Raw genomic sequence first — 19,144 nt, 5'->3', positions numbered from 1 at the left:
CTGACAGGGGAAATTAGGTCACCTACAAAAAAGGAAGAGAAGAATAACAATGGACTTCATATTAATAAAACAAATGCAAGAAAATGATAGAGCAGTGCCACTAATGTTTTAAGTATCATTTTCAACCTACAATTCTGTTATATTAGCCAAGCCATCTATTAACTGGGAAAGCAATATAAAGACATTTTCAGACAGGGGTCCAGGATGGCTCAGTCGGCTGAGGATCTGACTTGATTTTGGCTCAGATCACGATCTCATGGTTGTGGGATCATGGCCCCACATTAGGCTCTGAGCTGAGCGTGCAACCTATTTGAAATTCTCTTCCTCCCTATCCCTCCTCTGCTTGTGCGCACATGCGAGGTCTCTCTCAAAAACTTTTTTTTTTTTTAATGAAGAAAGACATTTTCAGACAAATTTACTTCCTAGAGCTTTACTGTAGGAAGCATTTCAGAATGTTTTCTGGCAATCAAGTAAACTAAGAAAAATGAAGAGAGGAGATCTTGAGAACACTGGATCAAAACCAGTATAGCAGGGAAGAAAAGTCTCAAGATTATCGTGTGCAGCAACCTTACAGAAGAATCCGACTGATTAGAAAGCTGGAACCTCCAAGTGAAAGGATAAATTGGATGGAATTAATACTATTTTTGAAAAGGCTAAATAACAAAAGGAGGTGATAAAGTTAGCCAATGCAAGGGTAAAAAAAGGAATTTAGACACTTGAAGAAAAAAACAGGAAAAGATATATAATCAGACTCATCACATCACAGTCATAACATTATTATTTATTGGTTTTCTACTTTAAGAACTAAGCTACAAAAAAACGGCAACAGTGCTTATTTAAGAGAAAGTAAACATTTTAACATGAAGAAAAAGAGAAGAGAAATAGGTAAGAGAAGTTAAGAGGTAAATGCTAGTATCTCTAACACAGGGTGGTTAAGTCAAGAGACAGTGTCAGGCCGGCACTCAGTTAAAAAAAACCTGAATGTCAAAAGATGATGTAAAGTGAGGTAATTTCTTAACTCTTAATGTAAGAAGTCAAGAGATAGTGCCTAATATTGACAGATCAATAACAACATAAGCATATTATTTAGATATACAACAACCATCAGAAGAAGAATAAAAATGTAAGAAGAGTTAACAAGACTAAATACAGTCCTTTCGGGGTCAGAACAGGGGATGTGGCAAAGATTCCCCTTAAATGTTTGTAAATGATGTATCTGATAAGGGGGTTAACATCCAAAATATATAAGGAACTCCTACAACTCAACACCAAAAAAAAAAAAACAAAAAAAAAACCTGATTAATAAATGGGCAGAGAACCAGAAAAGACATTTTTCCAAAGAAGACATAGAGATGGACAACAGATAACATGAAAAGATGCTCAACATCACTAATTGTCAAGGAAATACAAATCAAAACTCCAATGAGCTATCACCTCACAACTGTCAGAATGACTAATATCAAAAAGACAAAAAATTAATTGTTATGAGGATGGAGGAAAAAGGGAACTGTTGGTGGGAATATAAATTGGTGTTAAGCACTGTAAAAAATAATATGAAGGTTCCTTAACAAATTAAAATAGAAATACCATACAATCCAGTAATTGCACTTCTGGGAAGAAAAAGAACACTAATTTGAAAAGACATACACACTCCTATGCCAAGATCTGAAAGCAACTCAAGTGACCACTGATAAACAGACAAAGAGGATATGGTATATACTGACAATAGAATATTACTCAGCCATAAAATAAGAAAGAAATTCTGCCATTTATAAAAGATGGATGAAACTAGACGGTATTATGCTAAGTGAAGTAAGTCTGATCAAAGACAAAATACCATATGATTTCACTTATGTGTAGAATCCAAAAAACGAAACAAATGAACAAGCAAAACAAAACAGAAACAGACTCATAAATCCAGACAGCAAACTGGCAGTTGCCCGAAGGGAATGAGATAGAGAGATGGGCTTAAATGAAGGGGATTAAAAGGTACAAACTTACAATTATAAAATAAAAAGTCATAGGGATATAAAGTAAAGCACAGAGAATATAGTCATAATCTTATACAGTGACAGATGGTAACCACTTACTATGGTAAGCATTTCATAATGTATACAAGTGTCAAATCACTATGTTGTACACCTGAAACTAATGTGTCAACTATCCTTCAAGTAAAGATAATTTAAAAAAAATCCCCTTAACATTGTAACCTCTTTTACAATTTAATTTTTTTTTAATATTTTTTGAAGTAAGCTCTATGCCAGGCATGGGGCTTGAACTCATGACCCTGAGATCAAGAGTCAAGTGCTCTACCAACTGAGCCACCATGGTAACCCTATGACTTGATTTTTAAATACCATATACATGTGACATTTGGAAATTAAAAAGGGGTGCCTGGGTGGCTCACCCAGGTTAAGCATCTGACTTCACCTCAGGTAATGATCTCACGGTTTGTGAGTTCAAGCCCTGCATCATGCTCTGTGCTGACAGCTCAGAGCCCGGAGCTTGCTTTGGATTCTGGGTCTCCCTCTCTCTCTGCCCCTCTCCCACTCATAAATAATAATAAATGAGTAAGCTTTAAAAAAAATTCCCAAAAAAGCAAAAATAATTGGCACTATTTTCAGCAGTAAATAAAAATAACTCATATATTCATTTATAGTAAGGTACTGAATTTCTACTTAGTGTAGTGGTTGCTCCTTAAGAAAAAAATAGTTCAACAATTTTGTGCATGATGTATTGAAGATGTTCGAAACACTGAAAGTAAGCTTAAAATACATTCAATTCTGATTATTCAGGCTAGTAGGTTACAATGGTACTAATAGTTAAAAAAAAAAAGAAAATATGCCTCCAAATCATTAGTAATTTGGTTTTGAAGTATATGTGTATTTAAGTCCTTGAATAAATTTGTTTTGTATATCTGTATGAATGTGGATATGTGAGACAAGACTTTAGACTTGACAAGACTTTCTCAAATAAAATGATGAAATCACAATGTGCAGTTCCAAATTCAAAGAAAGCGGCAATTTTTCTTGGCTTCTCTAACTTGTCCCACTGCTAATCCACAGCGGAAACATTGCATCCTGTCATACTGACATAAATGGCAGAGCACTTTTTTAAAACAGACATCAACACTATTATGGGATTAATCACACCATATTTGCCAATATCAATGGTGAGGTGGCACTATTAAAAGTCCTAATGCAGGAGCGCCTGGGTGGCTCAGCCGGTTAAGTGTGTGACTTTGGCTCAGGTCATGACCTCACTGTTTGTGGGTTTGAGCCCTACACTGGGCTCAGATTGTGTCTCCCCCTCTCTCTTGCCCCTCCCCTGCTCACATTCTGTCTGTCTGTCTCTTTCTCTCTCTCACAGAAATAAACATTAAAAATTTTTTAAAAAATTAAAAAAAAAAATCCTAATGCAATACCATATGGAAACCTTTAAAAACTTTTTTCAAACTATGCTAACTCAGGGACTCAGCCAGTATTACTAAGACTCTGCCTACTAATTTATGTACATATCAAACTAAGTAACTTTATCACTTTTAAATTTAACTATTTTTTCTTCTCTGACACTATTTTCTAATCCATAAAATGGAGCTAATTTCTATCTCAGTGTTACTGTTAGAATCAAATGAGATAATTTATTTCAAACATGTGATGTATGGTAGCTGATCAATACATCCCAATTCTATTTCCTCTTTTGTCCCACATGTACCTTGGTACAAGTTAAAGGTTAGTCTAATTTGAAAATTTATCCAAATTACTAATTTATTCAACAATTAAATACTGAAACCCAGATGTATACAGGCATTCTAAGTAGAGAGGGTGGTTGTTCTGTGCAAAACTTAGAAAAAGAAGATGAAACTTACACGAAAACTTTAAAACCATTAGAAGAAAATATTTTTAAAAACTTTATGATCTTGGGATAGGAGAGGATTTCATTCAAAATAAAAAAAGGAGGGGTGCCTGGGTGGCTCAGTTGGTTAAGTGTCTGACTCTTGATTTCAGCTCAGGTCATGATCTATCTCCCAGTTCATGAGATTGAACCCCATGTCTACCTCTGCGCTGGCAGCATGGAGCCTGCTTGGGATTTGCTCTTTCTACCCCTCTTCCGCTTATGCGCGTGCTCTTTCTTGCTCCCTCTCTCTCAAAATAAATAAACGTTTAAAAAAAATAAGAAAAGCAAAGGACAAAAGAAAAAACATATTTGACTAAAAAATGTAAAACTTCCATGTGACAAAAAATAGCAAGAAGTTCAAATACTAGCAATATAGGGGGAAATTACAACACATAAATCAGTAAGAAAAAGAAAAACAACCCAAAAGAAAAGTGAGCAAGGAAATAAATAATCAACAGAAAATGAAATATAAATGATCAATCAACAAGAAAAGATGCTTAATCTCATGGATAACCGGGAAAACTGCTACTTAAAAAAATAAGGAAACCAGGGACACTTGGGTGCTTGGTTGGTTAAGCGTACGACATCGGCTCAGGTCATGATCTCACGGTTCGTGGGTTCAAGCCCCGCGTCAGGCTCTGTGCTGACAGCTCAGAGCCTGGAGCCTGCTTTGGATTCTGTGTCTCCCTCTCTCTCTACCTCTCCCCTGCTCGTGCTCTGTCTCTCTCTCTCTCTCTCTGTCTCACTCAAAATTAAAAAAATAAATAAATAAAATAAGGAAACCATTTTAGATATACAAAAATTTTCTTTTTTTTAAAGCAATAAGCATGTTTTTATTTATTTATTTTTTAAAGTACGCTTCACAGCCAACATGGGGCTTGAACTCACAATCCTGAGATAAAGAGTCACATGCTCTACCAAGTAAGCCAGCCAGATGCCACAAACTGACAAAAATTTTCAAAAGTCAACACCAGTCAGTACTGGTGAACACACAGCAAGCGGAAACTCTCAGTCACTGCTAGTGAAATAGAAATGGTTACCAGCCACTTGAGAGATTCTTTGGCACTTATTTAGCAAAACACATTAAATTCTCTGTGATCCAAAAATTCTATTTGGCACACATGTTCACTGTATGTTCACAGTAGCAAAGTTCATGATAGTAAAAAAAAACTAATGATAATTTAAACAGCACAAGGAATGGATAAACAGTATGGCAGTCATATAACAAAATACTACATAGCAAACATGTATACATACATTTGTATGTACACATATGAACTTGGATAGATCTCAAGACATAATGATAAATGAAATTATGATACTGTATCATTTATGTGAAATTTCACAACACACAAAACAGTATTTTACATACACATGCATGAATAATATATGCAAGAGTATTAAAACTGTACTAAAAACCTACATTTTAAATGCATGGGGGCTGTTGTCTTTGAGAGGACAAAGACGATGTCAACTTTGTAGGATTTGTTTTATTAAAAAATAACAAATATAACATCAACAGCTGTCAATTCTGAGAGGCGTATATTTGTTATATTATTCTTGATACTTTAGTCAATTTTCTAAATTGTAAAAAAACCAAAAACTAATAAAGGTCACCAATAAGATCAGAATTCAACTCTCTTCACCTATGTAAATACTGACGAAAAATAATGTATGTGAATTCAACATGCTAAGAATACAACAGGTTAAGTAAACGGAATATATTCCTTGTTATGTAATTACTCTAGTAAACCTCACAAAAAGTGGAATAAAACGTATCCTGGAAATGAGGTAACGATTTTGATCTTTTTTTTTTTTTTTAACATTTATTTTTGAGACAGAGAGAGACAGAGCATGTACGGGAGAGGGTCAGAGAGAGAGGGAGACACAGAATCCGAAGCAGGCTCCAGGCTCTGAGCTGTCAGCACAGAGCCCGACGTGGGGCTCAAACTCACAGACTGTGAGATCATGACCTGAGCTGAAGTCGGACGCTTAACCGACTGAGCCACTCAAGTGACCCACGAATTTTGATCTTAAACAACTTTCATAAAATCAGTAAAGTGAATTGTCTTTAATTTGCATATTTCCAATTTTCATCTAAGCATTAAAAACGTACAAACCCTGCAATAAACCAACTAACCTGTATGGGTTCTTCTATGTCTCTGGAGTTCATCACTCCTTGTGAATCTTTTGCCACAAAACATCCAGTTGCATACAAAAGGTCTTTCTCCAGTATGCCAGCGAAGATGTGCTCGTAGGTGAGATGTTTTGCCATAAACTTTTCCACATCCTTCAATATGACAAATATGCTGTTTCTTTTTTCCTGGTTCATTACTGCCTCTAACAAAAACAAAAACCAAACATTAATTATACTCTTAGACACCAAGCTTATAATTACAGAAAAACAAAAGGGAATTAAAGTTCTTAAATGATACACTTCTGAATGGGTTTTTAAAATCATGCCACAATTGTAGTTAAAATCAGAAAAATTCTAATCAAAAAAGGGTTATGTATGAAACTCAAAACTGTTATGAAAACATGTTAACCTCAGAGAGTTCGTGTTCTACCACGGACTTCATGTTCCTTCCCTAACAGCCTCTTCCCTTTGGAAAAAATCTCTAAGCTTTTCAAGACACTTGAAAATTCTTCTCAAATACCAAAAAAATGGTAATCTCCATTTAAAAGTGTATGGTTCAGAGTTTAACTCCCAGTAGGAAAGAAAGCATGAAGAGCTCCACTGGCCTAGTCCCTAGTGAAACCAGTGAAAAGTATGAAAACAAAACAAATAATATGTACAGTTCCTGGAAATGGCTCTATGAACATATAGCAAATAAATAAATACTCAAGAAAATTAAGAGTTGGTAAGAAGAGTGAGAGCCTATGGTATTTGAACCAAGACCCAACCCTCTCTCCCAATTTCCTATCACTTCCCTTGACACATAAACACTGCAGATGGGCGCAGCCAAGAACAGGGTTCCCTTTTCACATCTCCTAGTTTGAGCTTATCTCCCTAGGAAGGGGCAAGAGGTCAGCATTTCTTATTCCACCCCCAATTACCTGCTGCTGAGGCTAAGTTTCAGGCAAGTGTGACTGACAGGTAGGGAACTCTCTTCTACCCAAACCCAACTCCTGAGACCTTGGCTCTACCTTGGATAGGGCACAGTGAAAATACTGCAGTCCAGTCACCTTTGACTCAGCTCCTTTGTAGTGCATACATCAGAACTTCCAAGCCAGCAGAGGCAAGTCAAGAAAGCCTGAGGCCATTGCTGCTGCCCTGCCACCAAGCATTTAGCTCTCAGATCAGGGATGCCACTCAGAAAGAAATGTGCCACTATCCCAACCCTATGTTCAGGAGCCATGACAAAGAGATGTTGGCCAGAGAGAGCACAGCATGTAACAGAATTCCAAATCTCTTCCCAAGGAACTGAATTCATTTGCAAACAAAGTGTGGAAAAACTTCAGCGTATGGGTGCTCTTAAAATCAGTGGAGGCGGTTGCAAAATGAAGTTGGGAGGGGACTAATAGATACAATGGAGAAATAGGCAAAACTATGCTCACTAGGCTGACTGAAAGAAGGGAGGGAAGAGGCAGCTGGGAGTAGCCCTACAGAGTCATAAATCTCAAAGCGCAGGCCTGTTGATCTAGTCCTTTAAAAAAAAAATCTGATTGGATCACTTTGTAGAGCAATATACATTTCAGGGCTTTGAAAACAATAGAGCAATCAGTGGACAATTAGTGGAGTTTAACAACTGGGTGTGGTTAGGGACAGGACACTAAAGATCTCTGCCCAAACCACTGTCCTCCAGGGTCACTGTAAGCATACCGAATTTTGCATCCACTGAGGAGCAACATACTTCATGGCGACAGTGAGCAACATGCTTCATGGCGAGTTAAGGGAAGTTCACCAAAATAATCCAGCCAGTCACTAAATAAGCAAGCAAACAACAATAAACCAGGGGTGGGGGGGGGTGGGGGTGGGCAGTACTAAGAGTTGCTACAATGTATTATCTAAACCATCCAGTTTCCAACAAAAAATCTAAGACATGCCAAAAATAAAACAGAGGAATATGACCCTTCACTAAAAAAACAAACAAAAAAAAAAAAGCAGGCAAGTGAAACTGGGAGAGCAGATTTAACAAGACTTCAAAGTAGCCATTTATAAATATGTTTAAAGAACTAAAGGACACCATGATTAAAGAAGCAAAGCAAGATATAATGACAATGTCACATCAAATAAAGTATATCAATGAAGAGTTACAAATGGTTAAAAAAACTACCAAGAGGAAATTGTGGAAATGAGAAGTACAACTGAAATGAAAAATTCACTAGAGGGACTCAAAAAAGGGAAGGAAGAGTAAAATTGAAGGTAGATCAATAGAGACGATGTAACTTAAAAAGAGACAAGAAAAGAAAGGAAAATGAACAGAGTGTCTGAGAAATGTGGGACATCCAAGTATCGGTGAGGGAAGGAACGGGGAGGACAGGGGAGGGGAAAGGAGGAGGAGGAGGGAGAGAAGGAGAGAGAGAAAAAGTGCCACAGAAAAAATATTCAAAGAAATAATGACTGCAAACTTAATTAATTACTCAAAAACATGAATCTACACATGCAATAAGCTCAACAAACTCCAAGCAGGCTAACTGCACAGATCCACAAATAGACACCTTATGTACTAAAAAATCCTGAAATACAAAGACAGGACAAAATCCCGAAAGCGGCAAGGGAAAAATAACTCCTCACTTACAAGGGAACTGCAGTAAGAATAAGAACTTGCTTCTCAGCAGAACAATGGAGCTTAGAAGGCAGGGTGAAAACATATTCAAAGTACTCAAAGGAAACAACTCAAACAAGACTCTATCTAGCAAAACTACCTTTCAGAAATGAAACAAAGATATTCCTGGATACACAAACACAGAGAATTTGTTTTGAGCAGACCTCCTTTGCAAGAAATAGTAAAGGAAGATCTTCAGGTTGAATCAACTGGATGCAGAAAGTAATTACACAATTAAGATGCACACAAACAAGCAAGAGATCACCAGCAAAGGTAATTATGTAATTACAAAGGACAGTGTAAGTGCGTATTTCTTGTCTTACCTGATTTGAAAAGTAATTTTAAAAACACTACGTGTAAAATGTATTGTTAAAGGCCACAACATTACAGAAATGTAATATATTTAATATATTTGCCATTAACAGCACAAAGCAGGGAGGTAGGAGCAAAGCTCGACTGGGCTAAGAAAATGATGCCAGAAAGGAACTCAAACATCCAGAACAGAGAACTACTGATAAAGTTAACATAGCAAAAGTTAGATATGCTTGCTCATCTTCTCTCAATTTCTTTACAAGACATTATATAAAGTAATAATAATGTATATTGGGTTTGTAACACAGATGGATAATATATATAATAACATCACAAAAAGAAGTAAGCTATAAAGAGAGAACATTTCTGTAATTCACTGGGATTAAGTTACTATAAATCTTAAACTGATAATGATCAATATGTATATGATAAGGCCCAGAGCAAGTACTATGGAAATAACTCAAAATAATATAAGTGAAAAAATTATTAACAAAATTAAAGTGCTATAGGGATGGCTGTGTGGCTAAGTTGGTTAGGCATCTGACTTCGGCTCAGGTCATGATCTCCCAATTTGGGAGTCTGAACAGCTTAGAGCCTGAAGCCTGCTTTGGATTCTGTGTCTCCCTCTCTCTCTGCCCCTTCCCCACACATGCTCTGTCTCTCTGTCAAAAATAATTAAACAATAAAAAATTTTTTTAATAAGTAAAAAAATAAAGTGCTATATTATATTCACTTAATGAAAAAGAGAGTAACAAAGGAGGAAAAAAGACATGACACACACAAAAACAAGCAAACTGAAAGACAAATTCAACCATATTAATAACATCAAATGCAAATGGATTACACACTCCACTCAAAAGACAGATTTTGTCACAGTGAATTAAAGAAAAAAAAAAACACTAAGATCCAAACTACATGCTGTCTACAGTGACATAGGTCACATTCAAAGACTGAAAGATACAGGGAGATTAAAGTAAAAAAGATGGAAAAAGGTATGCAAACAACCACCACAAGAAAGCTGGAGTGGCTGTACTAATAATACAAGACAAAATAAACTTTAAAAACAAATGTTATTGAAGACAAAGGGGGAAATTTTATAGGGCTAAATGGGTCAATCCATCAGGAACATATAACAATTATAAACATACGTGCACTTAGAGTAACAAGAGAACACCTAAACAGATGAAGTAAACTGACAGAAATGAAGGGAGAAAGAGACAATTCAACAGTAACAGTTGGAGATGTCAATACTCTATTTGCAATGATAACTTCATAAAACAATTAAGCAGAAGAGCAACAAGGAAAGAGAACACTTGATAAACTTGACCTAACAAATATCCATAAAACACTCCACTAAACAGCAGCAAAATATACATTCTTCTCAAGTGAACATGTAATGTTCTCCAAGATAAATCATATGGCTAGGCCATGAAACAAACCTCAACAGAAGACAGAAGTAATGCAAAGTATGTTTTCTGACCACAATGACATAAAACTAGAAATTATAGCAGGAAATTGGAAAATTCACAAATACCTAGAAATTAAATAATACACTTCTAAATAACCAGTGGGTCAAAGAAGAAATCGAAAGGGAAAGCAGGAAAAAGCCCGAGATGAATGAAGATACAACATAACCAAATTTAAGGGATACATGTAAAGCAATGCTTAAGAGACAATTTTTTAATTTTAGAATTTATTTATTGGACAGAAAGAGAGTACACACATGTGCACAAGCTCACGTGAGCAGGGGAGGGGTGGAGAAAGAGGGAGAGAGAGAATCCCAAGCAGGCTCCACCCTTTGAGTGCAGAGCCCAACTCTGGGCTTGATCTCCTTAACTCCAAGATCTTGACCTGAGCCAAAATCCAGAGTCAGACACTTAACTGACCTGAGCCACATAGGCACCCCAGAGAGAAATTTTTAGCTGTAAATGCCGACATCAAAAAATATCTTAAATCAATAACCTAACCTTCCATCTTAAGACAACGGAAAAAGCAAATTAAATCTAAAATAAAGCAAACAAAAGGAAGGAAATAATAAAAAATAGAGCAGGAACTAATGAAATAAAGAATACGAAAACAACAGGGAAAAAAAAATCAATAAAACCAAAAGCTGATGTGACTTGACTTTTGAAAAGGTCAACAAAATTGAACAAGCCTTAAGGTAGACTGACCAAGAAAAAAAGAAAAGACTCAAATTACTAGAATCTGAAATGAAAGAGGACATCATTAGCAACCTTACAGAAATAAAAAGGATTATACAAGAATACCAAGAATAACTGTATGCCAATTACTTAAATAACTTAGATGAGATGGACAAATTCCCAAAAAGACATTAAGTACCAAAAAGTGATTCAAGAACAATCAATCAGAAAAACCCTTAAAAGCAAACAGATAAATTAGATGAATTAGTAGTCAAAAAATACCCATAAGAAAAATACCCACAAGCCTAGGACTTAGTTTCACTGATAAATTCTACAAAACAGCTAAAGAATTATTCTTCACAAACAGTTCTTCACAAACTTTTTCAAAAATAAACTGGAGGAAACACTTCCCGAATCATTCTATGAGCCCAATATTATCCTTTCCAAAAGCAAAGACATTAAAAAAAACTACAGACCAATATCTCTCACGAACACAGATGCAGAACTTAACAAAATACTAGTAAACTAAATATAACTGTGCATGTGTGTGTGTGTGTGTGTGTGTATAAAATTACATACCATGACTAAGTTGGGTTTATTCCACAAATGCAAAAGTACTTTAACATCTGACAATCAATTAATACCAATAGAAAAAAGATAGAAACTACATGATCATCTCAACAGATACACAGAAGCATCTGAAAAATCCAACGTCCTTTCATGACAAAAACAAAATGAAGTAGGGATAGAAGGGAGCTTGCTTAATTAAAGGCATATATGAGAAAGCTCAGAGCTAGCAACATACTTAATGGTGAAACACTTAAGATCAGGAACAAAACAAAGATGTCCACTTTTGCTACTTATATTCAACATTATACTGTAGATTCTGGATGGAACAATTAGGTTAGAAAAAGAAATAAAAGTCATCAAGACTGGAAAGAATGAAGGAAAACTATATCTTTTTGCAGATTACATGATCTTACATATAGAAAAACCCTAATGAATCCACTAAAAAAAAAAAAAACTATTAGAACTAATAAAAAGAGTTCAGTAAGGTTACAGATACAAGATTAATACACAAAAATTAATTGTGTTTGTATACACTTGCAATGAACAATAAAGAAAAAGATCCATTTATAATAGCATCAAAAAGAATAAAATACTTAGGAATAAATTTAACAAAGAAGTACAAAACTTATACTCTGAAAACTACAAAATAGTGTCAAAAGAAATCAGAGAAGATCTCAAACAAACTGACAAGCTGACTGATTCTAAAATTCACATGGAATTGCAAGTGTCTCTGTACAATCAAAACAATACTGATAAAGAATAACAAAGAGAACACATAGTGCCCGATTTCAAAAGTTCAGAGGACAAAGTAATCAAGACTGTGTGGTAGAGGCATAAAGACAGACATACAGCTCATTGGAATAAAACCAACAGTCTAGAAATAAACCTATTTGGCTTATATGGCCAACTGATTTTTGACAAGGGTGACAAGACCATTCAATGAATGGGGAGGGGAGAGTCTTCAACAAATGGTGTTGAATGGATCCTTACCTCACACCATACACAAAAACTAACCCCAAAACCGATCAAAGACCTAAATGTAAGAGCAAAAACTATAAAACCCTCACAAGAAAATGAGGAATCTCTGTGACCTCAGATGTGGCAATGGATTCTTAGACAGGACACCAAAAGCAGAAGCAACCAAACACAAGGCTGAATTTCATCAAAATTAAAAACTTAGGTGTTTCAAAGGACACTATCAAGAAAGTGAAAAGACAACTCTCAGATTGGGAAAAAAATATTTGCAAATCATGTTTCTGATAAGGGACTTGTATCTAGAATACATAAAGCTATTACAATTTAACTTAAAAAATCTAATTTAAAATAGGCAAAAGATCTTAATAGACATTTCTCCAAATAAGACACACAAATGGCCAATAAACACATGAAAACACACCTGACTAATGAAGTCATCAGAAAAATGCAAATTAAAACCATACTGAAATACCATTTCACGCACACAAGGAAATCTATAATCAAAAAGCCAAATTATAACAAGTGTTGGCAACGAACTGGAACCCTCATACACTGCTGGTGGGAACGTAAAATGGTACAGTTACTTTGGAAAACAGTCTGGCAGTTCCTCAAGTGGCTAGACTTAGAGTTACTACATGGAGCATTAATTCCACTCCTTGTCCACTCCTTGTCCATTTCAAGAGAACTAAAAACCTATGCCACACAAAAATTTGTATAAGAGTGTTTATAGCAGCATAGGAGCCAACTGGTGGAAAAATTCCAAGTGTCCACCAAAAGATAAATGGGTAAGTAAAATACTGTGTATCCATACAATGAAACGTTCATTTGTTCATTAAAAAGAATGAGGTACTAATATGTGCTAGAATATAGATAAACCTTGAAAACATTATGCTACGTAAATGAAACCAATCAAAAGATCACATATTGTATGATTCCATTTATATGCACGTCCAGAATTGCATAAAGACAGAAATCTGTTCAATGGCTGCCTTGAGTTGGGAAGAAAGGGGGCCGAGGGGGTTGAGGGCTAAAGAAGTCAGGGTTTCTTTTGCAGGGTATCAAAATGTCCTAAAATTGTGATGATGGATGCACAACTTTGTGAATATACTAAAAACCAATGAAATGTACACTTTGAGTGAAACTGTACAGTATATGAATTTTATATCCATAAAATTAAAATTTTTGCATAACAAATGAAACAAGAAAGCCACTAGAAGTAGAAGGCAGAAGGTGGAGGACCACTAAAACTCCATTTCTAAACTAGCTCAATTTAATCCCTGTAATAACAATATTGTATCTCAACTTCTGGGCTACAGAGCCAGTGACATTCTAGTGATCCAAGGACCCGGCCAACGGCTTGGTTTACCTACTATTTTATGCCTTCCAGAGAGATAAAGTTGGTAACAGAGCATTTACCTTCCTTCTCCTTCCCTACAATTAGGACAGGAACAGGCAACTCTTCGAAGCCTCTTGCCAGGCTGCACCTCTTGATCAGAAGCTTGCTGGCCTTGCTGCAAATGCACTTGTGTGAGTTGGTCAGGACTAACAGCACCTATCGTTGCGTTAGCAATTCCTCCAACTGCTACAGTTACAGGAGCTATCGTGGCTTGTTGGACCTTTACTCCATCTTGTCCTTGCTGCTGACCTAAAAATTGGGGGTGAGGGGGAAAGAGTATTATAATGTTTTCTATTTCTAAAGAAAGGATTAAAAAAAAATTCCATGTGGACATTTAAAAACTACCATATTTGTTTTAATAGTTAATCTGTGTAAAATACAACAGCAAAGGGGTTAATGATTTGTATTATGCAAACCCTCCTAAAATACAATATTCTTATTAAGTAGTTCAGGCTGCCTCTCTGTCTGGTTGGTGGGACTACACATAAATCATTTAACCCTCTCCTGGCTTTAATTTCCTCATCTGTAAAAATGAAGACAACAATACTTGCCACCTACCTACCTCATCAAAGTGCTGTGAGGATTCATGAGACATTATTTGAAAAGCACTCTGAGATCCTCAGATGAAGGATGCTGTATCCATTTCCACAGTAAACAACGTATCTCATTCACTCCAAGAAAATACAGGAGTAAAAAGTAACTAAACGAATGATTAAGTTTTATAGATATTTCTCATTCCTAGATACTTTAGGTTAAGCAAACATTTCTTTATTAAGGAAATCTTTTTTTTATTATACACACTGAGTTACGTAGTTTTTTAAAGTGTAAAACCACCCATGATTATTACATACTATCACTATAATCATAAAATAGACATTTAGGACATTACTACTTTATTCACTCATGTAGCTCAGACTTCACCTCTCAGGTTAGTACATATACCAACTTGACTTCTTCACTTAGGGAAAACTATGATAAATAATACATAATATGACAAAAAAATATCTCCTGTGAAGTGCACAGGAGTATGCCTTATAATCATCCTTTCTCTCAACACAGTTCTTTCTCCACATCAGTTTTGGAAGGGCAGCTAAGAAACACCTATTTATAAAGGAATGTTCCCACCTGTGAGAGTTGATGTAAGAATTAAATAAGTTAATTTTTAAAAACTCCTTACCACAGGGCCTGCCACAGAGTTCATTATTGGTTATTTGTTATTATTTGTTAGCTATTATTACTGCTACGAGTGTCCATTGAGTTGGGTGGCAACACCAGAATAAAATATGGTAGCAGAAATAAACACAAGAGAATTGGGTATAAAATAAAGGGTTTATTTCAAAGCTGCATATGTAGTACTTTAAACATTCAGAGCTATCAAGAAAAGATAATAAAAATCAGCAAGTGAAAACTAAACCTCTAATTCTCCTAGCCAAAGTCAATCTCATTCTCCTCTGTGTATTCAAAGCACTCTGAAACCTTTGGTACAGCATCAATATTTGTAATACAAATAAAAAAATATGTATTTTGTCATTGTTTTAGTAAGGATACATATTTTAGTTTTCCTCCTAACATTTAAATTTTTGATCATCTTTGAATTAACATGGTGTGATAGGTAAAACAGTGCAAGTAAAATCCAAAGTTCTGAATTCATGTCCGATTTGGTGACCGTGCACTTGGATACCCTCAAGTTATCTCACCTCTAATAATGCTGACCTCCCTTAAATTCCTGTCCCTTATCTACTTCAGAGAGTTCTTTCTGACGATCCTAAAGGGTAAAGACTGTAAACAATAAAACAATACGTACATGTAAAGTATAACTATTATGTCTCTATGTGTCTTTTGAGTACTTAAAAGTTGTACATATTCAGTAAAACCAGATTCCTTACGGATGCCCAAGGCGAAGTAAACTTTTCAAACTACTTGTGTATCTAGAGTCACAGTGATACACATACTCCCTGTTTACTGCAAAATAAATGCACTTATAGAAACAGGAATTCTATCTGAACCAGCACTATACAAAATCTTTAAAGCTTGGTCCCTATGGAGTGTGGGTATTTTAATGTGGTATTTTAATTTTACATTCCTTAAGTCAAGAGATATTTCTGGCCATAATTTTTGCAGCTATTGCTCATACAACACTTGGTCATGCCTTTCAAGTTGCAAGGGTATTAGATGCAATGGTAATGCATGTCCTTCATTATGTCAAAGAAGTGCTAGGAATCCCCTGATCACTGGCTGCTCATTTTCCTCAGTTCCTTTGATCATTTCCTCGATAGACTCCTCAAGTCTCCACATTATGGGCATTTATCTGTTCAATGCCTACACAACTTGGCAAGTTAGTCCAATGAATAATACCAAATACTTGAATTTATAGATTTAAGTCTGACCAACTCTCTTGACTTCTTCATCTAGATGTCCTAGATCATTCAAGTTCAACATAGTTCAGTATTACTTTTCTTTCATTTCCACTGCTGCCAGTCAAGTATAAGCCACTGAACTCCTTACCAAGGCTTCCAAGGCCCTGCTCAAGTTTAAACCCACCCTGTCAGACCTCACCAATTATTATTAGTCTCTCCCCTCTCACTCTGCTTCTGACACAGTGACCTTTCTTTCTAGCCCTCAAACAAATCAAGCTCATTCCCTTCTTATGGCCACTGCATATACTCTCTCGTCTGAATGGAAATGCCGTGCCACCTAAATCTTTGCACAGCTGACTCCTTAGTAATATTCTAAGTTCAAAACTCTCCTCTTTAGAAATACCATTCCTGACCACATCATCTAAAACGGTACCTTTTAGTCCATTTCTCTATCATCACCAAGTTTTGTCTTACCTGGTTTAAATTATCTTATCCTTTTTAACTTTTTTCTATCTTTGCCTCCTCATTTCTGAATGTTAAGTGCTATGAGAAAAAGGATCTTGCCTGTCAAGTTCACTGCTGTTTCCAGCCCATGGAACACCACCCAACACATAGTAGCCACTCAGGAACAAAAGCTTAATAAAGGAATTTTTAAAAATTAATTCATCTTCAAAACTGCTACTACTACTGTTTCTGTTTTGATAAGTGCTAATTACTACCCTCCTTATTACTACACTCAAAACAGTAAAACGTCAACTTTTAGGCTACTTCTCCTTTACCCATTAATTACATCCATGTGATAGCTAAGTTAAAAAGCGCATAAAAGGGTAACAGCTCTTGGATTCATCTTATCTTTCTATTGCCAGAACCATAATCTCGGTCCAGATCCTTGTTACTTTGTGCCTCTACCAGCCTAAATGGGACCCACATCTCCTACCTCATCCTTCAAACTGCTTCCAGAAATTTAAAAATGCTAACTTTCAGTCATTCACCATCGGCCAAAGTCTGCATTCAAAGGACTCCACCACAAAGACTTAACTCCTGGCTCACAGACTTCCTCTTCGTAGCCAAATCCAATGTGAATTTTCCCACTGAGCAATACATGATTACCCTGCCTCATGTGACACAATCAACCATTCTTTCCTTCTTAAAACTTGACTGAAGAAGCTACCTAATTTCCTACATTCTGAGAAACCCCCTCTTCTTTGTTAGCTATTACCAGCATTTAAATCTAAGCTTCTGTCACATTTTTATTTTTAAAAGATTTTATTTTCGGGCGCCTGGGTGGTTCAATCGGTTAAGCTTCCAAATCCAGCTCAGGTCATGGTCTCGTGGTTCATGGGTTCAAGGCCCCTGTCGGGCTCTCTGCTGTCAGCACATAGCCCACTTTGGATATTCTGTCCCTCTCTCTCTCTGCCCCTTCCTCCTTCCCCCTTTCTCTCAAAAATAAATAAGGATATTTAAAATTTTTGAAAAAGAAAAAGAAGAAAGAAAATAAAAGATTTTATTTTTAAGTAATCTCTGCACCCAATGTGGGACTCAAACTCACAACCTCAAGATCAAGAATGACATGCTCCACCGATTGAGCAAGCCAGGTGCCCCTGTGTCACATTTTTAAAAGATTTATCCACATTGGTTACCTTTACTCCTTTCCCATTCTCTCCTCAAACTACTAAAATTCCATGTTGAACCCACCACTCTACTAAAATCATGACAGAACTAACAACTTCTTCATTCATAAACCCAAAGATACTCTTCTTTTTGATCCTGTTTCATGTCTCTGGAGCACCTGAAGCTGCTAATCCTACATGCTCCTCGAAATCCTACATGCCTGTGCTTCATTGATAGTACTCCCACTGGTGTTCCTCCTACTTCTCTCACCATCTCCACGCTGATGTCTTTCTTAGGCCACTTTCCGGTTTTCCGTCATTTCTTCTAACTCCCTCCTTGGGTTATCTCATCCGCTTTCATAAATTTTACTTCTATTTTAAGCTGAGGTCTCTCAAATCTGTATCTTTGGCTTAAATATCTCTCAAGTGTCAGACTCTTATTGTCATCTGCCAGGGAACATGGCCAACAGCTGTCTTGCAGGCGATGTGTCCAAGAATCATACAGGTTATCCTCTTCTCCTAAACTAGCTCCTTCTCGTTGCCCAAACTGAAAACTTGGAAGTCGTTCTTAACTCTCCTCCATCTCCTCCATCCCCACAACAGTAGCTATCATTTTATGCTTATTTACTGGACATCTTACAACTATTACTTCACATACTCCTCACATCCCAATGGACTGAATACTACTGTCCCAATTTTAAGCTAAGAAGACTGAAGTTCTGAGAGGTACATAAAACACCCAAGGTCACAAAACAGCTAAGTGACAAGAGCTGGGATTTGAATCCAAGTCTAGCTAACTCTAAAAGCTATTCTCCTTCCACTGTATTACTTACATTGACCAGTAGTCTTGTTGAGTATACCTTTTCAAATATCTCAGATTTGTCCATTTTCTCCATCCCTATTACCTATGCAATAGCACAGGTCCTTATCACCATTATGCCAGTTTTGCCCTTTCCAATCCCATACCGCATATACAAATCGGGTTCCCGAAAAGTCTATGAGTCTTCAATGAATTCACAATACAGTCAACATTTCTTGGCACAATACATAATCTAGTTTTCGCTTACTTTTATAGCTTCATCTCAGTACTCTTCCTCCATTCCCATTCTCAACACCA

General features: G+C 36.2%; 1 protein-coding gene across 4 annotated transcripts in view; it reads right to left on the bottom strand.

Annotated features, from left to right (window-relative positions):
• The window catches only part of SP4 (Sp4 transcription factor), an 82,374-nt gene that overhangs the window by 20,474 nt on the left and 42,756 nt on the right, over nt 1-19,144 (bottom strand). For 2 of the 4 annotated variants that reach the window (XM_060632674.3, XM_060632673.3), the window contains exons 4-5: nt 14,081-14,309; nt 6,038-6,237 (exon numbers count right to left, since the gene is read on the bottom strand). In XM_060632674.3, coding sequence (XP_060488657.2) covers nt 6,038-6,237; nt 14,081-14,309 — 429 coding nt within the window. The remainder of the gene's footprint in view (nt 1-6,037; nt 6,238-14,080; nt 14,310-19,144) is intronic. The other 2 variants (XM_060632676.3, XM_060632675.3) reach the window with 1 other exon arrangement.

The sequence above is a fragment of the Panthera onca genome, chromosome A2, assembly GCF_046562875.1.
Source record: "Panthera onca isolate mPanOnc1 chromosome A2, mPanOnc1 haplotype 2, whole genome shotgun sequence".
Classification (NCBI taxonomy): Eukaryota; Metazoa; Chordata; class Mammalia; order Carnivora; family Felidae; genus Panthera; species Panthera onca.
Note: the sequence above shows the minus strand (reverse complement) of the source record. Positions and strands in the feature narration are given on the sequence as shown.